The sequence below is a fragment of the Sorghum bicolor genome, chromosome 1, assembly GCF_000003195.3.
Source record: "Sorghum bicolor cultivar BTx623 chromosome 1, Sorghum_bicolor_NCBIv3, whole genome shotgun sequence".
Lineage (NCBI taxonomy): Eukaryota > Viridiplantae > Streptophyta > Magnoliopsida > Poales > Poaceae > Sorghum > Sorghum bicolor.
This window is the reverse complement of record NC_012870.2, coordinates 78,918,393-78,945,361: the sequence shown is the minus strand read 5'-3', so window position 1 is coordinate 78,945,361 and position 26,969 is coordinate 78,918,393. Positions and strand designations below refer to the sequence as shown.

Here is a 26,969-nt window from a genome sequence, read left to right as displayed (position 1 = left end):
CGACGCTAGAGACACGAGCTAATGATCTTCGGAATCTGGCCGCCGTCCTGCCCGGCTAGCTGAATGAACGGCAGCGCCGGCCACGGCTGATGGGCGCGAGGAAATCCGGATGGTTTGGCACGTACCGTCCGGGGGATCAGAGGGAGGAGGAAGGAGATCGATCAGATGCGGGGTGGACACTGGGCAGGGCCTACGTGTGCGGGCGTTGGGGCGTCGCGGGGGACCAGGCGGTGTCGTCGCGGGCGCGGACATGTACGTGGACGCGCGTGGACGGACGCGCACGCTGGGGGACGGGGAAGATGAGCCACCTGCGCGGCCCCGCTCGTCGTGTGTCGTGCCTTGCTCGTGTCGCAGGCCAACGATGGTGCGCCTGCCGCCCTGAACCGCCGGCCCTGATGCGCTGGGCGGTTTCCGAGAAACTCCCGTTCCAGAACCTCGCATCACATACGTAGGAGCCCACGCACCTACTGCATGTACCTCTCGCACTGGTAGATGCATGGCCCTGCCCATTGCCCAGTTTAGCTAGCATGGCTCCAAAACGGTTTCAAGTCACTTTAGAGTGCTCACGGTACTCTATACTACACAGGAGTCAGAGCTAGAGCTCCATGCCCAAAATGTCGAGCTGTTACGTGTTAGTACTACTGTTCGTCCAGCGCAATGCCCATATGCAACTCAACATTGCATCCGTACGTTTTCTCCTGCAGGCTGCAGCGCGCAGTTGCGTTCGTTCAGTCGTCGCTGACGAAGTGACAGACACCAGTCCGCGTGGTCCTGCATGTTCAGTTTCATCCATGGATATATGCTGACAAAGATTTGCTGATATGGCAGCGCGTGCCGTGCCCTGTGGACGGCAACGTCTAGCACTCTCACGTTCGCAATCGCAGCCGCAGCTAGCTGTGTCGCCGAAACTCAAAACAACTCCTACTACTCGACTACTCGCCAAGGTTGGTTCGATCGTTCATCATGGCCTCGCGCGCGGCTCGCTTCGCCCCGGCCCGGGACACGGCGGCGGTCGCCGTCAGTCCCACGTGAAGGCCACGTTGGGCGGGGCGGGAGACGACCCGCGGCGGACGGGGACACCGGCCGGGCACAGCAGGCCGGTCGATTCGTGCGGCGGAGCGGCCTGCCGATCCGATCCGCGTGCCGGGCGGCTGCTGCTCGGTGCTCGCGGACAACCCGGGCCTTATGGCCCTTGGCGCCGCGCGCCCATGTCCATCTCGCGCTCTGGCCCCGCGGATCCGGTCCGGCCATCGAGGGAAACAGCGACGGGCCGCCGGCGCCACGGCTTCGACTCCACTGGTGCCGCACTTTGTTCGTCAGGTTTGGCACGTACTAGCACTCCAGAACATGCAATCTAACTTTCCGAGTATAGCGTCAAGACACGGATGAAGTCTATTTCCATTTGAACAGTTCTATTTTTAATCCTAATAAACTACAAAATCGACCTTACAACACGCCTGATTGTCATTGCTCTCACAATAGCTTTCTCTGGAGGAGTCAAAGAAACCCTAGCAAACACTTCAAAAGGAAGAGCCGTTTTATGATCGGTACTGCTAGCGCCCGGACGTCCGGCGCCAGTAGCAGATCCGGACGCCGAATCCCCACCCGCACCACACGGAGAAAATAAAAAAAGGACACAGGCAACATCCAAACGCACGTCCTAGGTAGCGCTTTCTCACTGCATCCTGATCCTTCACCTTACCGTGTTTGTTCCTCCACCTGCGCTTTTGACTTTGTTCCCCACCGCATCCTTATTCTTGTTCCCCACCACGCCTCCGTCCCCTATACCCCCTGCACCTAGTTCCCCCACGGTGCCCCGTCCTCCACCGCGCCCTGTTCCGCCACTGTGTCCATTTCCCCATCGCGCCCCTGTCCTCCTCCCCAACGTAAACCGTTCACAAGTGCAACATCAAAATATAAAAACTGCAACATCGCAAAAATATATAGTGCAACATCGAAAAATATGTACAGCAACATCGAAAAAATATGTATTGCAACATCAAAAAATATATGCTGCAACATCGAAAAAATATATACTGCAACATCAAATAAACATGTATTGCAACATAAAAATTATGTGTTGCATCATCCAAAATTATGTGTTGCATCATCTAAATGGTAGTATTGCAACATCGCAACAGTTAACCATGAAACATGGAAAGGAAATATTCAAAAGTCATATGTTGCAACAACCCAATAATCTCATTGCAACATTTGAAAATCATCTATTGCAACATCTAAAAAATCATTGCAACACGGAGAAACAACGAAAAAGAACGTGCAAAAACAGCAAGGGGATGGGCTCTGCTCAAACCCTGACCCATCACCTTTGACCTCACCGAAGGAAACGAGTTTACCAGACCCCTAGCCACCACTGTGTCCCTCAGATATAGAGGAAGAGGAGGAGAAGGAGGAGGACAGGGGCTCAGATCTATAGGAGAAGGAGGAAGATGAGAGGAGGAGGAAGAGGAGGGGAGCTCAGATCCAAAGAATAACCTACCTGCCTCGCCAGAGCTGCCACCGTCGCCCTTTGTCTTCGGTGGGGTCACATGGAGGTCGTGGATGGAGAGAGGGAGCGGCGGCAGCGACCTGCGCAAGTGCGGCGCTGTCCTGAGGCGGCTTCGAAGAACAACGTGTATCACGGAGGTCGGGGAGGGAGAGATTGAGCGGCGGCAGCGACCTGTGTGGCGCGGCAACGACTAGATGCGGAAGGAGTACGAGGACGAGCGAACAAGCGGAGAGAGCAAGTGGGGAGAAGAGATGTGCGTACGTGTGTGGGTGGGAAACAGAGATGAATAAACGAATCTAAAGAGCGACTTGGTTGAGTCCGTGCAGGCCCGTCCGTTCCGTCCGGACACGCGTCGTATATCATTACCGTTTTACGATATAAACAGTAGAGGAGTAGAGGTCAGAAAATAGGCTCCTCCAAAAAGGTATTTAAAGAGGAGCTCTATCGAACAAGTCATAATTCTCAAAACTTGTGACAAAACAACAAGGTGCAAAGTTATTTTCTTGGCAGTTTTATATTTTTCATAAAATAATAAAAGCTAGTTCGAATTCTAAAAAATCGTAAATAATTTATTTTAAAATAGAAAATATGAAACTTATACCGCTTTTTTAAAAAAATATTATATACACACATACACTTTGCTTTTGATTTCTCTATATTTGAATGTGTTCTTCCCTATTTTATCTGTCTAGTGTTTGAGCTGAAAATCTTATACCGTGTGTTTGGTTGTGGGATGAGTCGGTTGGAAAGGCTCCAACCCACGTTTTGGGGACGGCTCCAACCCTTGCTTTGTTTGGTTGCGAGAGTGGGTTCGCTACTAGGTTCGCTCCGCTGTCTGTTTGGTTCGAGGATTCAGTTGGGGTCGGAGGTAATCGCATCACACGTGACTTTCCCAATCCGAGCGGAGCGGCTCCGTCCGCCATTTTTTGGCGGTCCAAACCAACCCGCATATTGGAGGAATATTCCCCTAGAGGCTAACCTAACTCATTCCAAATCTCCATACAAACAGCCAGAAAGTGGGTCGAACCCATCCGGGTTGGCTCTGGTACTTCAACCAAACACACAGGTAAGGATTAACTATATTAGGATGCAGAGGCCGGTTATTTTCTATTTCATAGAAGAAAACAATCAAGCCATCGCAAAAGTACAGCTGAGCAGGCCCATAGTTCAAAAGGTAAACTAGACGAAATTGAATGTTTGAAAGAGTTCTTTAGACGTGTACCTAATAAGAAAACCGTCATGTTTTTAATTGTGCTAAAATCTGTGTGGCTGTGTCTCTCCAAACGCTCATCTTTTTTTTTTAACTTGGCAACACGGCACACCGCCACAGGCTGCTGGTTGATCTACAAAAAAGGCTGAAGTAGATTGCGCCAAAAGGCCCTAGTGGGCCAGAATCGAAAGCCGTTGGAGTTGGGCTGGGATAAATGACCCCGTTTCGTACGTCCTGATCTCGAATTCTCACTCATCATCCCAGCGTGAGCCCAGCGCCCCAGCCTGGCTGTCGTGTACTCCTCTGACTGAGGCTGCCGAATTAACATGGGCCACCAGCCAGATTAGCCCAGCAATGACAGCGAGCCCCACACTGTCACGACTAGTTAAAAAGTTCAACATACGAGAATTTAGTATAGCTTATTGATTAGATTTTTTTTTCTCTGAGGTTAAACTCTATTTTTTCCAAATTTATTTTAGTATTTGATGATGTAGAATGCTAGCCATTTTTCCCGTGGTAGATGACCATGACCATATTTATTGATATTGGGATGCATATGGTGACTAATGAGTATTAAACTCTAGTGTTTGGTATTTCAAGATTGCTCATACTCGTGGTAGGTGACTGTTCTGTTGAGAACACATTGTACGTGTTGACTTGTGTTAAAGGGCCTCTAGTCTAGTTGATTAGTGGAATCCGGTGGCACTCCTTAGGTCTTGGGTTTGATTCTCCATGGTCCCAGTCGTTGGTCGTTCTCACATGGGCTATGATGCCGCTGTGTATGGGTGGGGCAGGGGTTCGGAGATTTTCTCGACCTACGCGAGAAGGTCTTTTACTTAATGCAATATCCAGGGGCTGTGTTACCTCCTGTGGGTCGAGTTTTTTTTATGTGTTGACTCGTGAATAATAAAATATGTCGTCTTAGTATTTCGAAAGTGCTCATAGTAGAGTAGGATGTGTGTTTACTTGTAGAAGTGAGTGCGAGTGCATATATGTGAGCGTCTACATTTATAATGTGTTTCACAATAAAAAAGAGATGATCACCAAATTATGAGCTCTAGTCAAGTATGCATTCAGTAAAATATCAGTAAGTATTTCTTTTAAAAAAATATCAGTAAGTATGTAAGCATCTACATCTATAATAAAACATAAATATTCTAGTAGAACTAACAATTTCAATAGATATATACATCCATTTGTGGTAGATAAATAAATTTATACAAATCAAATATTTACTATAATTATATTATATTCAATTTTGCTATCTAGAAGATATTAATAGACATATATAACAAGATTTTATTTATTATATCTTTTAATATAAACATAGATTGTTAAACATTATATATTATAAAAAAGTTTGCATTATTAGGGGGGCTATGGCCCCTATTAGCCCTTGTTGGCTCCGCAAGTATGTTCAACCTCGATGACGACACATCTCCGCCCATGTGCAGTAGCACTATGAGCACATTTCGTTGATTTTCTTTTCTCTTATTTTTTTCACTTTTTGTCGTCCTTCGTGTTGGCGGGTGTCCCAATACGCCCGTTGTGTCACCTTATAATGATAGTTACAAAGGCCGTGGGAGAGGATCAATAAGAATGTGGATACAGACGGCCAAGTTATAATGACATGACGTCTCTCAAAACCTTTTTGGCCTTCTCCTTGGTAGTCGCATGGCTGGCATGGGAAACCCATGTAGAAAACTAGTGTTGCTCCAGGGTAGGCGTAGGTGAACAACGACAGTAGCATCGCCGTTGTTGCCAAGAGCACCATCGTGGCACAGATAAGTTCGATGAGGACAATAAGTGAAATCTAATATGGGAAGTTATCGACGCACGATGGGTCAGCCTGCGAGAGGGTTCACACACTCTTGCCTGCTGCGCCACCTCTTCTTTTTAATTTAATATAAATATAGTCTATTAAACACTATATATTATAAAAAGTTTGTATTGTTAGGGGGCATAGCCCCCCTTGACTCCACTGGTGTATCTTTTAATTTAATATAAATACTGTTAAACGTTATATATTATAAAAAAAGTTTATATCGAGAGGACCATGGTCTTTGCTAGCCCTTTGGCTCCGCCAGTGCACCAATCAAAGTCAAAGCAAACAAACAGGCATCGCACGCTGACTAGGCGCGGCCGCTGGCAGCTAGCTCCCCAAGAAGAAACCGAGGCTGGGAGACGCAAACCGGACACGCAAGGCGACGTCTCGTCTGGCCCGGGCATCGTCTAGAACCTGAGACGACGACCAAAGCGGAGCGAGCCCCGCAGTTCTCCAACACAGCATGCAGCACAGCTCAAGAACAGCCTATTCTGATGAGCAAAATGCTGCACGTAAAGTAAACAACCACGGTCATGCATCCAAGCCAGGACCACCGTCCGTCTAAATCCCTGATGATGATTGGACGATTGGTGAACAAACCTCTAGGCCGGCCGGAGCAGAGCATGTGATGGCCACTGCCATTTTTAAAAAACAGCGTGCTGCTGCTAGCAAGTTGCAGCAGAAACTACGGCACGGCACCACGAAGCGTTCCCCGGGAACGAAGCTGCCGGGAATGGATGAGAACAGACCTCCATGTATGGAGTGGATCCTCACAGCTCAGCCTTGTCCTCTGTGTGAACATAATCTGACACTAATTCTAGCTGCATAAAAGCAGTGTGAGTGTGACCACTCATCATACCCCTACCACACCAACACACACAGACGCACGAGCTCAATAGATGTTTTTTTTATTTTCTTCCGAATGCAGTGCAACTAATAATTGGGCAGAGTTTAGGAACGAATTAAGGAAGCCTAATCAAACACTCCAACTAAACTATGTATGAGCAACTAACACCGTTTGCAATGAAACCACGTACACCGCTATATAAGCAGGCCTAGTCAGCGTGCTTCCACACGCCACAGGCACACACCAAGCTAGGCTTCCAAGATCATCACAGAGGTTCAGCTTCAGTAGAGCTGTACTGCCTTCTCCTCCGAAGATGACCAACCATGCTGCTGCTGGCGCCACCACATCTGCTGTTCCGTGGAGAAGCGGCGGCGATTCACGGGGAGCAGGAAGCGCAAGGCACATGCCGAGGCGTGGGCAGATCAAAGCCAGGATAGCGTCGGCTGCTCTGCATTCCGTTGCATCGGCGCTTCTGAAAGCCATCCACAGCAGCCACATCCTGGTCAGGAACCCTTTCTGATGGCGGCTATGGCCTTTGTCCTACAGGCGCCTGTAGGGAAGCAGCAATGCAACAGTGTCAGGCAAGAGCTAGTGTGAGCGTCATAGTTGTAATGAGTAGTGACTCCAGTTGGAACAAATGCACATTTCTCGTTTTCTCTGTACGAAGAAAACTCAGGCATATCTTTGTTTGTGTGTGTGTGTGTGAGCGCGCGCGCAAAACATATATCGTCTACAGTTCTCCCCATTTTGGGCGACCACGGCAAGCACCGGTGCTGCCCAACTCGAGACACCTCAGACCTCACCAGAGCGGGACCGTGGCGAGATAGGCTGGAGAGCCATGTGCCCGACCGTCATGATCTTAACAAAATAATAAGAATTGTGCACATATAATATTAACAGTCATGATCGTAAGTTCATAACCTACTAGAGAGCCTGCTGATACATAAAGTTCATCACAGGCCGAGCATGGCTTACACCACAATCAATTAAAGGAGACCTACCAAAATAAAGAGCTTAGCATTTCAATACGTGAGGACTCAGAAAAGGCAGCTTGATGGATTTGTAAATTAGCTTAGTACTACCAGCCTTTGGGTCAATGGGTACAGTAGCGATTAATTCATCTCCAACGGCAATGACGATTCACCCGTAGCACAAACTGAAAAGTACCAGGCATAAAAGTTAGAATTGTTTACATACTGCGTAACATTTACAAAAGAGGACCACCAATTTGCAGTAAAAAAATCAACTACTTCATAGATGCATCTCGCTGATATAGAGAATTTTCCAAACATGACCAAAGAAACTAGATTAAATGTGATAATGCATAGTCAGATATTCAGTTTTCAAAGCAAAAGTTCCCATATCAAAACGACTAATTTTTCTCTAAAAAATAGTGTCTCTCTGCTCGCAATGGAAATTTGCTGCTGGTACAATATGAAAGCTACCATAGCATGCATAAAGGTCTAAAATGATACATACAATTCTTTTAGGATGAAATAGTATGGAGTGTTTTTTTTTAAGAAAACTGGAAGGGTTTGTACCCCTACAACATATTTATTGAAAAAAAAATCAAGATACAAAACAAAAGAAAACTGAGAGCAAGGGAGGAGGGAGAGTTAAGACAGAAAAAAGAAATGAGAAAAAGCAAAGCTACCACCCAAAGGAACCAGGCTAAGTTAATAGTTCAAAACTATTTCTGTTTCTAAAAGGATAGTAGAATAACGCACAACCAAAAGTCCATTAAAAAAATGGGCTAATGGCTTATCACTGCATTAAAAAAATTCACAAGATTGGGTTTTACAAGGTGAGAAAATATAGCCAATATAAATATGTTCCCTATGAACAGGTTAATACTAGTAACAAGCAATTCGTGTGACATTGCGTTGTCATGTATTCAGTTTTCTCAAGCACGTGTACCTTTTTTTCATTAAATTAACTGAAGTATACAAATCAGCAATTCAGCGTCAGAAGTTGACAACAATACATAGAGGCCATAGAGTGCAGGATCATAAACAAGTACTGGGATATAACCATACCTGGAGTGTAGTAGCTCATCAAGGGTATGACGGGACGTTTGATGCAATGCTCGCTTACTTTCCTTGAGCGCTCTAACTTGAGATCGATGATAAAGGCGCTGTTAGAGTGCACGGTTAGTTCCAGACCCAAACGGATCTATTAACCGATAAACGCGGAAGTATAATCAATATAGAAGAAAATACGCAAACGAGAACGACACCGAGGCACGATGTTTTTTTTAACGAGGTTCGGCGATATGCTTAATCCTCGAGGCAATGACTACGGGCGCTCATCCCCATAAACAGCAGCTACACCGGCATCCGGGCGATCCCGCGGCCTCGCCGCCACCCAAACCAGTCACCAAGTCATCTTATGGTTACAATAGGGGTGGCCTCATATTTATGGCCCCCTAGGACACAGAGTTCGACTACAACTCTATCCTAGCCCCTAATACAACTCAAGTCCAACGTAACCAATTGTACACATATTCGACATATATTTAACAAACTCCACCTTGGCGAATATGCACGCCATCTTGAAGTCGTCCATGCACGAACCTCCGTGTACCCGGACTTGAGCTGTTTCTTCCGCCGCTTACTTAGGACGGTCTGATGAGGCTGATCCCACAGCCGCATCACCACCTGGATAGAACCGTCACATTGTATTGCCATCCATGACTCCACCTTCAACAACGCTTCCTTTCAGCTTGTATTGGTGTGCACTTGACTTCTCACCAATCATGATCGTCTTGCCTCCATGCATGACTCTCAAGGTCTTCTTATCAGGAACCGTCTGATACAACCAGCCTTCTTCATGCAGTAAACCAAGTGAAATCAGATTTCTTGTTAGCCCCGGCACATGCTTCACACCCTTAAGCAGTATCTCTTCATCATCATACAACTTGAACTTGATGTCACCCACTCCAATAGCAAGATAGCTTGAACCATCTCCCAAGTAAGCAAAACCATTTTCTTTCTCAGTGTATGATGAGAATAACTCCTTGTTTGATGTTGCATGGAACGAGCTAGCTGAATCCAATAACCATGCTTCACAAGACTCTTCACTTGACACCGTGAGAATATCACCATCGCTATCCGAATCATATTTCTTCTTGTTGGCAATCACAACACTTATGGATCCTCCATCCTTCTTTAGTTCTGGACAATCTCTCTTTATATGTCCCCAACCCTTGCACTTATAACATCGTGGCCCCTTCTTCTTGTTGCCCCTCTTATCTTCTACACTACGATCACCCTTGACTAGGTAAGCATCACCAAAAGACTCTTCCGTTGCATTATTCTTCCTCCTTTGATCATGAGCAAGCAACGCAGCAACAATGTCCTCCACCTTGATGTCTTCCTTCCCATACGTCAGTGTAGTAACCAAGTGCTCATAAGACCTCGGCAACGAACACAAAAGAATAATAGCCTTGTCTTCATCATTAATCTTCACATCGACCTTCATAAGATCAGCAACCAATTGATTAAAGACATTGATGTGCTCTGCAAGATCTGACCCCTCCTGCATCTTCAAGCCAAATAACTTCTGCTTCAGATACAGCTTCTGAGTCACCGTCTTGGACATGAACTGACTGGCCAACTTATCCTAAATTTTCTTCGGCGAAGTTTCTTCCATGACATGGTACATGATCTGATCAGAGAGACACAACCTGATGGTCGCACATGCCTGCGCCTGCATCTCCTCCCACTTGTCATCATCTACCTTCTCCGGCTTAATCCCGCTGAGCACCTTCGAGATACTCTGTTGAGCCAACAGATCCTTCACTCTTGTCTGCCACAGCCCGAAGTTCCCGGTGCCATCAAACCTCGTCACCTCAAATTTAGATGCCATCGACGCCATCTGCTTGTTGCCACAAATTGCCGAAAAATCACGTACCTTATGTACGCCCGCGTGCTCGCTCCACACGCCCCAAGCACGTCACCCACGCGCTTGTTCCTTGCTGCAGCACACACGTCAACGCAGCACACGCCCCTTGCACGTGCTGTGAAAATCTGTCGTGTGTCGCCGCCGCCGTACACAGCCTGTGCACAACCACGTCGCTTGCAAGCCTTGTCGACTGCCCCGTCGCTCGCACACGACGAAGTCAACCCGCTTGAGCGTCGCCCGTCGTTCGTCTTCAACCGTCACAAGCACCGATCACGAACAACTCTTCTGCTTTTGGATGCAATCTGCATGGACTACTCCCTTAGTTTTATGGAGGTGGGAACAGAGGCACCTATCTGAATCGACTCCGACTCCAGATGCATGTTGCTATTTTCCTGTTCTGCACGCAGGCTGCAGATATATCCACCAAGCTGGAAACCAAATATGTTACGTCTCTGTCTTGTATCCACCTGCAGCACTGCATACTCTTTTTTCCATGACATGCGCAATATCCCGTGAGTCTTTGTCCACCTGGATTAATCTCCGTTTGGAACACAACAAACCAAAACGTCTCCGACATGGAAACCAGCCTCTTGATCACGAAGACAAAACCGGATCCAACAAGGCAAGCACATATCCCAAGGCTAAACACGTCACGTACAGCTCTAGGCTTGCATGCACATGGTATGTGTTCATTATTTCCTTTTTTATTTTTCTTGACCGAACATCCATGTAGATAAATCTTCATGCAATCCTCTGCTGCCCGTCTTTACTTGGCCATACTGAACCCCCACAATATTGCCGATGCATGACACCTCCATCAAAACACGATGAGTCCACTATGGCTTTTTGCCGTCATCATTACTACTCCAGCAACGATCACCCCGATCAAGATCAATCACCTGTCGATCTGATCGCGAGTCGAAGCCGCCGTCTTCAACCACGACGTCTTCCAGCCGCACCGTCGAACCTAGCCGTCACGTCTGACCGACCCCTATCGAACAGCAGCCACCAGCCGCCATCAACCCGATCTCCACGTCTGGAACGATCCCTATTGATTGCGGCCCATTGGACGGTCCGAGCCACCCGCTTGAAGTTTCCAACTCCACCGATCGAGTCGTCGATCGCCGCTATGCTCCACCTTGCGCCATGTCCTTCTCCGGACACACCCATGCGAGCTTTGCGCGGTGTGGAACATATCCATCATACCTTCCACGATCTTCTTCTATAAATTTGGCTATAGATACCACTTGTTAGAGTGCACGGTTAGTTCCAGACCTAAACGGATCTATTAACCGATAAACGCGGAAGTATAATCAACATAGAAGAAAATACGCAAACGAGAACGACACCGAGGCACGATGTTTTTTTTAACGAGGTTCGGCAATATGTTTAATCCTCGGGGCAATGACTACGGGCGCTCCTCCCCATAAACAGCAGCTACACCGGCATCCGGGCGATCCCGCGGCCTCGCCGCCACCCAAACCAGCCACCAAGTCGTCTTATGGTTACAATAGGGGTGGCCTCATATTTATGGCCCCCTAGGACACAGAGTTCGACTACAACTCTATCCTAGCCCCTAATACAACTCAAGTCCAACGTAACCAATTGTACACATATTCGACACATATTTAACAGGTGCCAACATCTGTGGCCAGAAAGATAACATTGGCACCCTCAGCAAAACCAATTACTTTGGCTTGGTTAATAGGGACGGTGACGGGTAACACTGTCTGTAGGTCGATCACCCTGTATGTCACCCACCGCGGAGCTGCATCTCCATTCACGATAAGCGACCGCAAGCAAAGTCTGGAATTCTCTATGCTGGCGAGCCCAAGCAAACTGTCCTCGGTTGGCATGATGAGGAGATTGCCTATGCGGCTCGGAGGCAGCAGCGCAAAGATAGACAAGTAATGCCTGCCTTAAGTCATACTTCAGGATTGCAATACGAGCATTCCACTCGAGTGCAAGGTAAATTCCATCCCCGACAATGACAGGACGGCTCAGTTCCAGATGGCCACGGCAATAATCTTGGACACCCACGTCTAGGTGAACAGAAGGGAGCCACCCCCCAGCTTGAGACGAGTACACGGACGCATAGGCGTGCCAGTCCCCCTTGAAGCAGTGGCGGAGGGAAGGGGGGGGGGGGCTGAGGGGGCCTGGCACCCCCCCAACCTTTCCATAACTCCCTTAATACACCTCATAGATTAGATGTTTAATTATCTAATTAGCTAGTTAATGATATTATCTGTACTAAGATTTTTATTCTTATTTCATATTAATCTCTAATAGTTTCTTATACAAATATAATCTAGATCTTTCTAATATTTTCTTCATATCTTTTATTTTTATTATTGCCTATCAAACATCAGTTTGTCCCCTACCACACACTCTAATTAGCTAGTTAATTGAAAATCTTCTGAATTGATCTCCAACAATGGGATCTATATTATTTAGCATTAGTCTTCCTATTATCTTTCTTATCTCCTATGCTTCTATCAATATTCGTCTAAACTCTAAACGGTCATTTAGCCCGTTGTACTCAACTTTTAAACACTAACAGTGGTATAGTGTTTCTGTTTAACCTTCTATTTAAATGATCATTTTACCTGTTTAAGTGATCTTTTTGTCTAAGACTAAATGATATGTAACTGATTGTTTGTCATTTGATGTTAGGATCTAGTACTAATTAATTTTGCCCCCGTTTAACTACTTGTTTTTATTGTGATTCTTTTCCTGGACAAAGAAATAGAATGATCATGCGAAGGTTAGAGGCTTAAGGCTAGTTAAATTTCTCTTTTATTTTTTTTTAGTTTTTCTGCTTTTTTTACATCGCAACGTAAACGTTTATTTTGGTGCTATGTACACCTTTATCATGTAATATTTTAACACATATGATTGTTTTTGGTTTGCACGGCCTATGTTGGCTCCGCCCCTGCGTGGCGGCAGTCCAATGCCGCCGAAGAGGAGAAGGGGGAGGCGGTTGCAGTGGTGGGGACGAAGCGAGGGACGTCTGCGGCGCTGAGGATGTTGTTGAAGAAGCCTAGCAGCGGAGGAGCTCCGTGGAAGCGGCGGTAGCAGCGGAGGAAGGCGGGGTCGGTGAGGATGCGGCGCCACGGCTTGCAGACGAGGGAGGCCCGGATGAGGTGCGCTGGCTATTTCGGCGGGATGCGGAGGAGGATCTCCGCGATGGCGTCGCCGGCGACGAGGGTTTGGGTGGCGACGGGATTGGGGGGTTTAGGGTCGGGGTGAGCGAGGACCGAGGAGAGGCGGCGACCTGCGGCTGCCGAACCATCAGGCCGCGTTGCGTCGGGCCTCCATGGTCCTACGTCGGATTAGTTTGGACTTTGGACTGGCCCAGAAAGATCTGGGCAAGGCCCAGATTGCGGTCCGCATTTCGTCGATATTGAAAATTTGAAATTGAATTGCATTTCGTCGATAGTGAATTATTTTTATTTAAATCTTGCCATGTCAGATGCACCGGTGCGGCAGGACTGTCACCGTGTCATTCCCGTGGCCCGGCGGCCAGTGTGGCGTGCGTGGGCCTAGCTTGTGGCGCCGATCCGCCGTCGGGTCCATGTGCCCGGCGCTACAAATGTTGTCGAACACCTTCTACATCCATTTTCCTAAAGTGAATTTTGAAAAAACAAATTACAAGAAAACTCATATGTCTCTTTTGAAAATGTCTCCTTCACAAAGATTCCATATTTGGTTACAACATAGAAAGAAAATATAAACTTCATACGTAATTTTGAAAATTTCTCCTTCACGCAAGTTTCCTACAAGTTATATTATTAAATTATTAGCTGCTCTTGTCGACGAAGGCCTTGTTTAGTTCATCCCAAAAATAAAAAAAATATTAAAATCCTTCGTCACACTGAATCTTACGGCACATGCATAGAGCATTAAATATAGATGAAAAAAACTAATTACACAGTTTGCCTATAAATCGCGAGATGAATCTTTTAAGTCCTAATTACTCCATAATTAGATAATGTTTGTCAAATAAAAACGAAAGTGATACCGTGTCGAAATCCAAAAACTTTTGGATCTAAACAAAGCCGAAGTAAAAGGAAATAGGGAAAACAAAATAGTTTTGTATTTCCAATGTTAATTTATATTATATCTCCTAATAACAAGTGAAAATAATGACACAAATTTATGACGTACGTATGTTTGAACATTAGATATTGGTGGTAGTTATCCCCTCACAAAATTTGAAATTAAAAATCAACTTCAATGTGTAGAAAAAAGATAAATCTTGTTGAGTGATAAATTAGATCAACTTAAATAGTTATTAAGGGGAGTAAACTAAATTAAATGACGGTTTAGTGTGTTACTAGGCATAGACTACATTCGAGGGCACTATTTTGGAGTTTTAAACTTAACTATATACAATATTCACTCACAGAGATCACGGCGCATGCACGAATTATTTTCATCGGAAACTGTTTAAATTCTTTTTCACTCAATTGCGCAAGTTAGGCCTTGTTTAGATGCCAAAAGTTTTTAAAGATTGACGCTGTAGCACTTATACTAATTAGATTTAATAGATTCGTCTCGTAAATTAGAGGCAAATAGTGTAATTAGTTATTTTTTTTATCTATATTTAATGGTCCATGCATAAGATTCTATATGATACAAAATATTATAAACTTTTAGAATTTCAGATGTATCTAAACAAGGCCTAAGTTCATCGAATTGAAAGGCAACTAAAAAATCCCAAAACATCTCACACAAGATGGCTTGCACGCCTCACCTTCCTCATGCGCGCTCAGGCCTTCAGTCGCTCACTTCCCCTTGCAAGGCAACTCATCACGAGGCCGCGATCCGCCGCGACATCAATCCGTCCCGTATGAGCCTCCATGCAACAGGTCCATAGGCCTGTGAGCCAGCCGCCGGTAGGCGTCCACGGTGAGCTCGCTCTCTGTGGACCGGGCTCACGCGTGGTGCCGTTTCATCAGCACTTGCCAGTTGCCACGTTTGTGGCCGTGGGATTTATGGCAGCAGGGACAAATCCGTAATTCTCTGCCGCCTGTTTCGGCATCCTCCTCTCCTCGGGCTCGCTATAACCAGGCTCCACCGCTTCCGCAATGGCCACCTAATTCGCTCGGCGTCGCCGGAGAAGAGAAGCGCGCGCGATGACACCGGGAAGATCTCTTCGCCCTGTATGTAATGATTCCCTCCCCCGCGCCGTTTCTTCGATGATGATGGATCGGCAGCCGTGATGTTTTATTTGGGGGTTAATTAGTTTGGTCACTCACTGATCAAGCGGCATTCGTACGTGTTGGTTCTCTTTGCAGGCGGTGGCGGCGGTTCTGTGGGCGGCGTCGCTGGTGCTGCTGCTGGCGGCGGCGTGCGCGGGCGGCGGCGGCGCGTCCGGGGGCCCAGGGTGCCGGAAGCACGTGGCGAAGGTCACGGAGTACGGCGCGGTGGGGGACGGGAGGACGCTCAACACGGGGGCGTTCGCCAAGGCGGTGGCGGACCTGTCGCATCGCGCGCGCGACGGCGGCGCGGCGCTGGTGGTGCCGCCGGGGAAGTGGCTCACGGGGCCCTTCAATCTCACCAGCTGCTTCACGCTCTACCTCGACGAGGGCGCCGAGATCCTAGCGTCCCAGGTGAGTGAGAAGGCCCCCACAATCCAGCACCATCCTCCCGCCATTTCGCTCGCCGCGCCGGCGTTCCGCTGCAGCGGTTACGCCGCCGCGCTTAGCCGATGAACTGCCCGCGTAATGGCGTATTAGGGCCCGTGAACATGCGGTAGTTTAGTATGACATGTGGGGCCCTTGAGCACCGCACGCAAACATGGCGTCAATTCATCACGGGACACCTCCCGTTTTCGTAGGCCGGTCTCTTTTTCGCTAGGGACAGTGGCTTTTGCCCTGGGGGACCCTGAACCCGTCTTTTCTAAGCAAACCACTGCCAATCAGCCATACACCTATGCGGCTATGCACATGACATGCACCCCAGAGTGTCCTTGTGTTCTTGATTTTCCGTGATGAATTGCCTTGGTTCCATTCCGTGATTCCTCTCTGGGTCTTTTGCATGGTTTTGGTGACCGGTGAACATCGCTGCATTGGTATGCATTGGCAGAGTGCATAGCCTGCAGATCTGCATAGAAGGCATGGAAAAGGAAAAGTTTGTTTGTAGTGTAGGAGTATCATTTATTGAGAATCCAAAACGTTTCATCAAGACCTGAATATAGTATTTTCAGGAAAAACGAATGGGAAATTTTGTTCTGTCTTTACTGAAGTTAATGTAGTCTGAGTAACGTAAGAAGGGCAATAGAAACTTTACTGATGCTGGTGCAGCATTGATCAATAATCCAAAATACTCCAACTTTGGAGTTTGGTACGCAAAAACTAATTACTACCTCTTTGAGGAGACAAGTTACAGCAATTACTTTTGGTCTACTAAAGGTGGCGCTTAAATATGTACTCCAAGGACTCGGCTGGATTTGATTGACACCTGCCTTCTGTACTTGGCAGTGGTTGCAACACCGAAGGAAAAGCTGGTGGCTAACTGGCTATTGAATGCTTGTAGTACAGCTTTTGGTCAACCGGATTCTATCATTTCTCAAAAAATCGAGTAGTTTTGATATGATCTGTTTTGAGGTATTGGCAAGTATGACTGGTGATGCTGAAAGAAAGAAACAAAACTGTCTATTTTCCTTTGTTTTTTTGGAAACAAAATGTTAGTTTGTTATAGTGCTCACATGCTGGTTAAATTTGTTCTGCTACTGTCGCCTATATCTTGTTTGCACTATTTTGCATCCGTCCACTGATCCTTATGCTGTTCATCTATCTTATTCAGGACATGAACCATTGGCCCCTCATAGCTCCCTTGCCATCTTACGGGAGAGGAAGGGACGAGCCTGGCCCAAGGTACATCAATTTCATTGGAGGATCCAATCTCACTGACGTCATCATCACAGGTACACTACATATGCCTACCTTCTATATCCAAGACAAGATCAGGTGGTAGCTGCAGAAATTTGATGATCTCGACAAATTTCAGGTAAAAATGGAACAATCAACGGGCAGGGGCAAGTCTGGTGGGACAAGTTCCATGCCAAGGAGCTCAAGTCCACCCGTGGCCACCTCCTAGAGCTCCTCCACTCTGATAACATCATCATCTCCAATGTCACCTTCGTTGACGCGCCATACTGGAATCTCCACCCTACCTATTGCACGTATGGCTCTCAACTCTGAAAGTCTCAAGTCATTGTTCGTTTGTTCCAGTGGTGGTTTCTGAAAAATGTTTCAGTGGTGAATCTCACATGCCATGCCACTGTTTTGTGCAGCAATGTGACCATCAGCGGCGTCACCATTCTTGCACCGTTGAATTCGCCTAACACCGATGGAATTGACCCAGGTAGCTAGATCAGTTAGCTTTCAGTCATGTTCCTTTGATGACACTGAGAAGTGAGAAGCGTCTGTTTCTGGGTCTGAACGGCTGCTGTTTCATCGCCTGTGTGTGCAGACTCTTCCACGCATGTGAAGATCGAGGACTGCTACATCGTCTCCGGCGACGACTGCGTCGCCGTGAAGAGCGGGTGGGACGAATACGGCATCAAGTTCAACATGCCGAGCCAGCACATCGTCATCCGGAGGCTCACCTGCATCTCCCCCACGAGCGCCATGATCGCGCTGGGCAGCGAGATGTCCGGCGGCATCCGTGACGTGCGCGCCGAGGACAACATCGCCATCAACACGGAGTCGGCCGTCAGGATCAAGTCCGGCGCGGGGAGGGGCGGCTTCGTCAAGGACATCTTCGTGCGCGGCCTCAGCCTCCACACCATGAAGTGGGTGTTCTGGATGACCGGCAACTACGGGCAGCACCCCGACAACACGTCCAACCCCAACGCCATGCCCGAGGTCACCGGCATCAACTACAGCGATGTGTTCGCCGAGAACGTGACCACGGCCGGCAGGATGGAGGGCATCCCCAACGACCCATACACCGGCATCTGCATATCCAACGTGACCGCCAGCCTCGCGCCGAACGCCACGGAGCTGCAGTGGAACTGTACCAACGTCAAGGGGGTCACCTCCAACGTCTCGCCCAAGCCATGCCCGGAGCTCGGCGCGGAGGGCAAGCCGTGCGCCTTCCCAGTGGAAGAGCTCGTCATCGGCCCACCGGCGCTGCCAAAGTGTAGCTACTGAGGCCGGGATGCCGAAAGAGATCATATATATAGTTCAGTGATAGTCTAGACAAGCAGTTTGAGAAATGCAGCTGAAATACGTCTGCCAAATCTATTTCATATTCCTGCTTCTTCCAATTACTTACAACGTTTAGCAGTGGTGTACCCGCGACTACAAATTATGCATCAAGAAGAAAAATCAGCAAAACGCACATTACCAAAGCAAAACCTTTTCCATCTTCTGTCCTTTTAAGTACACAAGTTACATAATTGACAGACAACAACAACAACACCGAATTTGTAAGCCAAATTCCGCAAAAAAGATCGCAATTAACAAGCTGAGCAGAGTGTGTGCAACCATGGGTTGTTGGTTAGTTCCTCTCCTCACCGTCTTCCTCCCTTGCCCTTGCCCTTGCTCAAGAAGTGGTGGCGCTTCAACCTCTTCTTCCGGATCACCACGTCCGACTTGATGTTCTCCGAGAAAGGCATGCCGAGGAGGGTGAGCAGCCTTAAGGCCTCGTTGTCCGTCTTGGCGCTGGTGACAATGGACACGTCCATGCCATTCTTCTTCCCGCCCACCTCGTATGGGATCTCCGGGAACACACCCTGATCACGGAGGCCCATGCTGTAGTTGCCATGCCCGTCGAAGCTGTTGGGGTTGACACCCAGGAAGTCCATGGTCCTAGGGAGCCCAAGGTTGATGAGCCTATCCAGGAAGTTGTACATTATCTACAGCCAAGGACAAAAAATTAAGCCTACACCAATCAAACGAGCTCACAATTTCCACTTGCATGGCATATTATATACTAGAATGCATCATTCCAAACTGCCACCAAATTCTAGTTTGATACACCAAGGCACCAAGCTGTCTGTCAACTGAGAATGTATATGAACTTTGAGGAGGTCTAATGAACAATGGAATGGGGCTCACCCTGCCACGGAGGGTGACTGCGATACCGATGGTGTTTCCCTCACGGATCTTGAAGCTGGCCACGGATTTCCTGGCCTTGGTCTTGACGGGCCACTGCCCGGTGATCATGGCGAGGTCCTTCATGGCGGCCTCCAGCCCCTTGGAGTTCCCTGCATCCGCACCCAGCCCGCAGTTCACCACAATCTTCTCGATCTTGGGAACCTAGTCGTTCGAACCAACCGCACACCTCAAAAGTCAAAATCTAACCACGCCAACGAATTATCCTAGCTACGAGGAGAAATGGCAAGCCTTTCTGCGGCGAGGAGCAGGGTCGAGCACCTGGTGGACATTGGTGTAGCCGAACTCCTCGGTGATGAGCGGGACGACCTTCTGGTCGTAGACGGCCTTGAGCCTGTGCACCCTCTGGGCCTCGGATGGGTCTACGAGCACGATGCCGGAGGGCGAGGTCGGCGGCGGCGTGGCCTTGGGTGGCGCCTCGGTCGCGGCGGAGGCGACGACGCGGAGAGCTCGGCGAGGAGGCGAGGAGGGCAGGAGCAAGCAGCGCCGGGCGGAGGAAGAAGAAGCGGTTGTGGCGACAGCGAAGGGCGTGCCCGAGGAGGGCAGGGTCACAGCCGTACCTGCCATTGGAGCGGGGTGCGAGGAGGCGGACGGAGCCGAGCGACGCGGGCGCCGGGCGCGGCTTTATGCCATGGATGAGGAAGACGGTTGCTGGATAAGGCGTCGGATGTGGACTGTGGTGCTAGCCAATCCAGTGGTTCTGGGCTGGGCCTTCGTTAGCCGTGTACTCTGGATTTAGGCCCATTGAACAGACAGATAAGGCCAAGACCCATCAAGGCCAGGCCAAGATTGCTTAACGGATCATTAAGCCTAACATCATAATAATATACGGCCTTGTTTTGCTAATGACGAACCTCAGATTGAGATTAACATCAGCTATTGAGCTAAGGAATTGTACCACACCGCGGGGTGACAGGTATAGAGCTGATGAGGCGTGTACAAAAGAAGGCACATAGCAACAAAGTAACTCATACCTTTCTCGGCCTTTTGGCTAAGATCAAGTGTAGTATCTGTTCTTATCAGTTTAATATCTGATATGTGGGACACGTGCCCACAATGATATTAAATTTATTTTTTGTGGGGGAGAATCTAATATGATAGCTTGCTATCAAAGTTCTCATTGTGTCGCCCTAGTGTTGCACTATTGCTTGGGCTTGGCGCACCCCAAACAAATAAAAATTAAAAATTGAAAAGAACACATGAACAAAGAAATATTCAGTTAATTAATTATACAATTTTCAAATTTAGTAAACTATAAATGACATTATTTTATATAATAATATGTAATATTTGAAGTTTGTCTTAAGAAAATATAGTTTATTATTTGTCATTATGTAGTATTTGAAGCTTGTATTCAGAGAATATATTTTTTATACTATATATGTCTAAAAGCAATAAATGATAGGGATAAGAAGTCCATATTTCTGGTATGACCGATCTGGCCTCTACTTCCCTAACTCTCTCAATCCCACATCCTTGACTTCTGAACGGGACCTCTTTATAGTTCAGTTTAGTTAAATATCATCTGGAGAATGCATGCACAACATCGCTGCAGTAGTCAAAACCAGTTCAATTCAGGCCTTGTTTAGTTCCCAAATTTTTTGCAAATTTTTTTTTTTCAAATTTATGGTCCCATTGAATTTTGCGGCACATGCATAAAACATTAAATATAGATAAAACAAATAACTAATTGCACAATGTAATTTGCAAGACGAATCTTTTGAGCCTAGTTAATTCATGATCGGACAATATTTGTCAAATACAAACGAAAGTGCTACAGTATTCATTTTGCAAAAAAAAAAAAACTAAACAAGGCCTCAGATGCAAACGTTCCAACTCAGATAAAATGAAGATAAACTCATATATTTCTCGATCTTTTGGCTAAGAAAGATGAGAAGAAAACATCAAGTGTAGTATATGTTCTTATTAATTTAATATCTGATGATACACGGACCATGTGTCCACTTCGATATTAAATTTATTTTTCACAGGGTAGAGTCCACAACAATGGCTTGTCATTGGAGTCCTTTAGTGTCACCCAGCGACGCAGTTTTTTTACCCTTAAGAGTATATGCCCTCACTCTCTCACCCATTGAATTCTCTTTGAGAAATATGTAAACACACATCTCAAAGCAGTTTTGCATTGAGATGTGTGTTTGCACACTTCTCAAAGCGAATCCAATGGGTAGGAGAGTGAGGGCATATGCCTCAAGAGCAAAGAAAACTTTACCTGTCACCCAGTCGTTGCACTCTTGGCAGGACTTGGCACACCCCAACCAAATCAAAATTGAAAGCTTATTGGAGACTTTTTGGATTTATTCTAGTGCCATCTAGTTGTTGCACTGGCAGGGCTTGTCACACCCGAACCAAATCAAAATTGAAAGTTTATTGGAGACCTTTTGGATTTATAATTGGAGACTTGGTTTGAGATTTTAGACTGTATCTTTAGTTTTTCTATATATAATACTAAACAAGTTATACTTTGCATTACTAATTACTCTGTAAAGAAGACCTCAACGCAACTCTGAAGTCTCTGCGCCGAGCACGCCAGGTGGACCGACAATCCGCCGCCGCAGACTCTGACAGCGCCTGCAAATAGATGGACGAGAGATCTCGTCCCATGTTCATCGGCATCGAAAAGGCAAAACAGTATCACGAGGAGGATCCTCGTCACATGCACTGCACATGCATGTCGCGTCCGGCGTCCAGTTGGTTTGTTAAACGAACCTGATTCGGAAGGTCCCCAGCCGGCCAACTCCCAACGGCCAACCGTGTCTGGCTTCACGCTTCAGTTGTCAGTTCAGGCAGACGTGAGCACCCACATGTCCTGTTCGAGCGGTCACCGGCAGCAGCACGGCCACTGTTCCGGTGACGACAAACAGCGCCACGACGACGCTGGTCTGGCCTGGTCGCCTGTGGAGACTGGAGACCCTCAGTTCACCGTACAACTGTACAAGGTCCGGCACAAGTGCACAACCTGGGCGTTGAGCCATTGACAGTGTTAATGCTAGCAAGCTGTCATATCCCAATGGAACCCTCTCTTGTTAGGCCTTGTTCAGTTCCTAAAATTTTCGGTTTTTGGCCTTGTTCAGTTCCTAAAATATAGACTAACTAAATTTAAAAGATTCATCTCGTAATTTACAGACAAACTGTACAATTAGTTTTTGTTTTTATTTATATTTAATACTCTATGCATGTGCCGCAAGATTCGATATGATTGGAAATCTTGATATTTTTTAGAAACTAAACAAAGCCTTAGATTAACACACGAGATGCTCACGGTGCAGGGACCGCAGCCGTCGATTCGTGTAAACCGTAGTCGTATAGTATCAGAAACGTTGCAGTCACGAGGAATAATTTTTCAGTGCCACTGTTCTTCAAACGACAAAAACAAAGAGGGAATGGCCACTGTCAGCAGCATGAATGCACGATGCTACTGTACAATCGATACGTACAGTACAGGGACCACTACAGTATGAGCACCAGCAGTGTGCTCCACCGTCTCGTCCCAAATCACGACTCATGCAAGAGCTTAGCTGCCGCTACCTGTTTACCTAACTTGAAATTATTCATCGATCTGCTCCTCTACTGACAGGAAAGAAGACACATAACACACGCTAGCACTTGTATATACATCAAGGCTACAACAAAATGCTAGAGGATCTAATTAATGTGAGAGAGCCTGAGAGGCAAAAAACAGTGGGGATGCAGTAGCCAAAGCATTGTGTAGCAAGCAGGTCTTATTGGATGGCGTCTAGGGCCTCCCTCCTCCTGATCCTCTTCTTGATCTCCTTCTCCAGCTCCTCAGTCCCTCCCACCTCCTTCAGCTCCTGCAAATTAAACCATTACCAAATGGTTTGTTTATTATGAAATGAATCTGCATAATCGAGCTGATGCTATAGTTAGCTCAGCTCAGTTCAGTTCAGTTGAGACTAACCTTGGGTCCCAGGAACAGGCCGTAGGGCACGCCCTGGAACTTGTCCATGTGATGTATCTGCAGGCAGTAGCAGCAACACAGCAGTTACAACACAGTCACACAGGCAGGCAGAAGCAGAAGAAAAGGCAACCGGACCGGACCTGATGGGCGGCGGCGACACGCCGGAAGTACGGCACGTTCTCGATGGGCCCGACGGGGAAGCGGCGGTGGACGAGGCCGTCGTGCACGAACATGTAGGCCATCCCGAACAGCGTGATCCCCAGACCCTGCGAGCGACGCCAGAGACACGTCAGGGCAGAGCAGAGCCGGCCGAATGTGCACGTGCCTTGGTTGCCATCGCACAAGACAGCAGAAACAAACGCCACGAGGGGTTGCGTACTCGAGACCTCCTACGTGAAGAGACTCCTCTAATCCTCTCTCGTTTTTTATAATTGTTTATCTATCTCGTGCCCGTGTGTACTAGCTAGTGTTCTTTTTGACCGGTGCGTCAATGTCGCTAGAGGGCCACCACTAGGCGGCCGCCGGCCGTGGACGTGGACGCCGATGTGTGGATGCGCCGGCGACGCTGGTGCGAGAATGATTTGCCTTTCTGATGTGTATTACCACGCCACGTTCCACACGCCTGCAGCCTGCTGGGTCAAATTCTAATACTTTTTTTTCGGGACCGACCCAGACTACGAGTGGACTAGAGGTGGAGACGGCAGGCGGCCGGACGAGGCGAGAAAGCAACGGCAAGAAAGCAATCGTCGGCACTCGGCAGAGAGACCACCGGGAACGGGAAGGGACTCAGACTCACCGCGCCGAAGCAGAGGCCCGGGACGAGGCCCCGGTTGAAGAAGCCGTAGGCGAGGAGGGACATGGCCGGGACGGCGTTGACGATGGCGAAGACGTCGTTGAGCTCGAAGGGCCCGTCGCGGGGCCGGTGGTGGGACTCGTGCATGTGCCACAGCGACGCGTGCCACAGCGCCCGGTGCGCCCACCGCGCCCAGAACTCCATCCCCACCTGCAAACCACCACCAAGGAAGACGCGATCTTTTTTGGTTAGCCGCTTCCTTTTCGGTTTGGCTCCCTACGTGCGTCCGCACCGGACGCCGCGCCATCGATCGATCGATCGATCGATTCGACAGCCCACACGGCGCGGTACGCGGCGGGCGTGCCGCGTGGCCGAGGACGAGTCGGGGAACTCACCGCAGCGCCCACCGAGAGCGCGAAGGTGCCGACCATCTCCGTCACCGGGATCTCGCCGCCTCCCTGACCAACCAAAGCATAGCATCCATGAGTGCGAATCGACACGGCAGATGGAATGGATAGACACATGACCGGCGCCGGCGGGCGCGGCTCGTCACGCCCGTACCTCCATTTGCCAGGCGAAGCGGTAGTAGACGGCGGCGGCGGCCATGGACGTGATCCCGAGGCTGGACATGACCGCGGCCACCAGGTACGTCCGCCGCTCCGACTGCTTCCGCGCCGCGCGCTCCGCCACCGCCACCCGCGCGGCCTCCGCCTCCGTGTCCCCTCTGTCGCTGTCGGCGGCGACCACGGCCTCGTCCTCCGGCGCCGCGCGCGCGGGCACGGCGCCCCGGGCCGCGCCGGCATCGGGAGGCGCGAACACGAGGACAAGCGACCGTGGCCGCGGCCCCGCATGCGCGGGGGGCAAGGCCTGGCGGGGCCTCCGGACGCGGCACGGGGCGAGAGGGAATGGGGCAGCCAGCAGCCTCGCGACGGCCATGGCTGCGCGGTCACCAGTGGGAGGGGAGGGGAGGGGAGGGATCGGAGGGACAGTGGTTGGGCAGGTGTGGCGCCGGCCGGCCCGATTAGTTTTGGGCGTGGGTGTACGAGTGGTGGGCCTCGGCCTCGGCGCACGGGAGGCGCGGGGTGGGGGGGACTGGACGAGGACGAGGACGAACAAGTGGGCCAGAGTCGTCGTCGGTGGACGGTGGCAGTGGAGGGAGTCAACTTATTGCGGGCATGGAGATCGATCCGCGGGACGTGCGCCGGCCGGAGCGGGAGCGCGGCACTGCCTTTTATACTGTGGGAATCGCGAGCAAGGAGACGGAGCCGGAGACGGTCCAGTCCACGCGGATGTTGTATGCTGCCATTGCTGTGCGTGCTGACTCACCTCGCTCCTGCCTTTTACGGCCACCACCTGACCTGACCTCGTATATCTTCCCAACAAATTTTGCAAAATTTTTTAATTCATCATCACATCGAACTTTAGACGTATGCATTGAGTATTAAATATAGACGAAAATAAAAATCAATTGCACAGTTTAGTCAGAATTGACGAGACGAATCTTTTAAGCCTAGTTAGTTCATGATTAGACAATATTTACCATAAATAAATGAAAGTGCTACGGTGTCGATTTTCCAAAATTTTTTAGAACGAGGGAATTGGAATGGAATGGAAGCAAGCCGTCGCTCTCTCCTGGCGTTCTCACTGCAGCTGCCCTGTAGGCCTGTACTGCTTGACTCCTCAGGTCAGGCTAGTGTCGCCGTCCGGATGTCCGCCGCGGCCGCATCGCTTCGATCGGCCGCCCGGCGAGTGCAATTGGAGAGCGGCGTGTCCCGGAGGCGAGGGCCATCCCAATCCCATCCCGGATAGGAGTAGGTGCGGCGGGCAGTGGAAAAGGACAGCGCGGGCACATGGCCATGGCTGGCCGGGCGGGCGCGATTCACCACGTGGCGGGAACGGGTAACCTGCCTGTCCCCGCGCGCACCACTGCATGTCGACCTGCGGCCACCATGCGCGGCTGGGCTTCCCGCCGTTCCTTGCCTTCTTTGTCCTGTCGATCCATGCATCCCTGTCTTGTTCCATTGCTGCCTCTACGTAACGCAAACGAAGCACTTGGCCGTAGAAAAGGCGAAAAGCTCTCCTGGGACTGCACTGAGCGTATACAAGATTGAATCCAAGATGGCAGAGACGGGTGAAAATGTCAAGTTAGGCCGTGAAATCTCAGCGGATCTGTCTGTCCTTTCCAGCATTGCGTCTTGAAATAACCCATTCTAGTCTCTATTCATGGCTCGTGACCAGCGCGAGACATTCCTACTGTATAAGTCCTAATAGAAGGCTCGTCGTCTAGATTCTACCAATTTTTATATAACGGAAAAGCTTACTTTTTTTTTCACGCGGGCGTGCGATGTGCCCCATCATCACCTTCTTCCTCATTCCTCTCTCCGATCCTGCGTGTCGTGTCTCTATCATTCGTTGATGACCCCGGGTTCATGGCATCAGGGTGTAGTTGTGGTTCTGTAATGGTACTCATTTCTAGGTCTTATCACAGGAGAACAAAACTGGAACACGTACTCTGCCCCAGTTTCCACTAGCACGATATGAAAAAACGACATGCCATTTCTCAATCTCAGACAATGCACCGGACGTTAGCCTGCGTCTGTGTTTCTTTTTTCTCCCCGTTGCATTGCAGAGTCCCAGACGGCTGAGGCGAGGTACGTGTCAACACAGGGCTCCTGTGGTGCTCCCTGGTGCTCTGCATGCCGCCCCACTACCGATCCCACTTGCCGACGCCCACACTCCCCTCATGGCGAATATACTAGTACGAGCTAAGGCTAGGACGCCGACGACGACGCGGCTGATCACGAAGCCCACCGCACC

At 48.9% G+C, this 26,969-nt stretch overlaps 3 protein-coding genes and 1 long non-coding RNA gene across 4 annotated transcripts; 1 reads left to right on the top strand and 3 right to left on the bottom strand.

Moving 5' to 3' along the window:
• Nucleotides 7,301–8,515, bottom strand: LOC110432045. The gene is made up of 2 exons (XR_002449519.1): nucleotides 8,428–8,515; nucleotides 7,301–7,547 (listed from the first exon to the last, which is right to left on the bottom strand). It is a non-coding gene; the product is annotated as an uncharacterized LOC110432045 (long non-coding RNA).
• On the top strand, nucleotides 15,302–18,609 carry LOC8085717 (probable polygalacturonase). Its single transcript, XM_002468556.2, has 6 exons — nucleotides 15,302–15,459; nucleotides 15,595–15,909; nucleotides 17,105–17,225; nucleotides 17,309–17,483; nucleotides 17,595–17,665; nucleotides 17,774–18,609. Exons 1-6 carry the CDS (start codon nucleotides 15,433–15,435, stop codon nucleotides 18,454–18,456), a joined length of 1,392 nt encoding a protein of 463 aa, XP_002468601.1. The 5' UTR covers nucleotides 15,302–15,432; the 3' UTR covers nucleotides 18,457–18,609.
• LOC110431438 (50S ribosomal protein L5, chloroplastic) lies at nucleotides 18,533–20,074 on the bottom strand. The gene is made up of 3 exons (XM_021450581.1): nucleotides 19,684–20,074; nucleotides 19,366–19,566; nucleotides 18,533–19,163 (listed from the first exon to the last, which is right to left on the bottom strand). The coding sequence occupies exons 1-3, from the start codon at nucleotides 19,987–19,989 to the stop codon at nucleotides 18,819–18,821; spliced, it is 852 nt and encodes a 283-aa protein (XP_021306256.1). The 5' UTR covers nucleotides 19,990–20,074; the 3' UTR covers nucleotides 18,533–18,818.
• LOC8085716 (beta-carotene 3-hydroxylase, chloroplastic) lies at nucleotides 22,767–25,451 on the bottom strand. Its single transcript, XM_021451286.1, has 6 exons — nucleotides 24,714–25,451; nucleotides 24,548–24,610; nucleotides 24,156–24,362; nucleotides 23,500–23,625; nucleotides 23,360–23,416; nucleotides 22,767–23,252 (listed from the first exon to the last, which is right to left on the bottom strand). Exons 1-6 carry the CDS (start codon nucleotides 25,086–25,088, stop codon nucleotides 23,163–23,165), a joined length of 918 nt encoding a protein of 305 aa, XP_021306961.1. The 5' UTR covers nucleotides 25,089–25,451; the 3' UTR covers nucleotides 22,767–23,162.

Bases quoted from the DNA above. Each gene is read 5' to 3' on its own strand.
- LOC110431438 (XM_021450581.1), bottom strand. From the start codon at position 19,989: ATGGCAGGTACGGCTGTGACCCTGCCCTCCTCGGGCACGCCCTTCGCT. The intron at 19,567-19,683 runs GTGCTCGACCCT...TCGAACGACTAG, and splicing joins GCTACACCAATGTCCACCAG to GTTCCCAAGATCGAGAAGAT. The intron at 19,164-19,365 runs GTGAGCCCCATT...CCTTGGCTGTAG, and splicing joins CAGTCACCCTCCGTGGCAGG to ATAATGTACAACTTCCTGGA.
- LOC8085717 (XM_002468556.2), top strand. From the start codon at position 15,433: ATGACACCGGGAAGATCTCTTCGCCCT. The intron at 17,484-17,594 runs GTATGGCTCTCA...TGTTTTGTGCAG, and splicing joins CTCCACCCTACCTATTGCAC to CAATGTGACCATCAGCGGCG. The intron at 17,666-17,773 runs GTAGCTAGATCA...CTGTGTGTGCAG, and splicing joins CACCGATGGAATTGACCCAG to ACTCTTCCACGCATGTGAAG.
- LOC8085716 (XM_021451286.1), bottom strand. From the start codon at position 25,088: ATGGCCGTCGCGAGGCTGCTGGCTGCCCCATTCCCTCTCGCCCCGTGC. The intron at 23,626-24,155 runs GTGAGTCTGAGT...CGTCGCTCGCAG, and splicing joins CGGGCCTCTGCTTCGGCGCG to GGTCTGGGGATCACGCTGTT. The intron at 23,417-23,499 runs GTCCGGTCCGGT...TACTGCCTGCAG, and splicing joins GTGTCGCCGCCGCCCATCAG to ATACATCACATGGACAAGTT.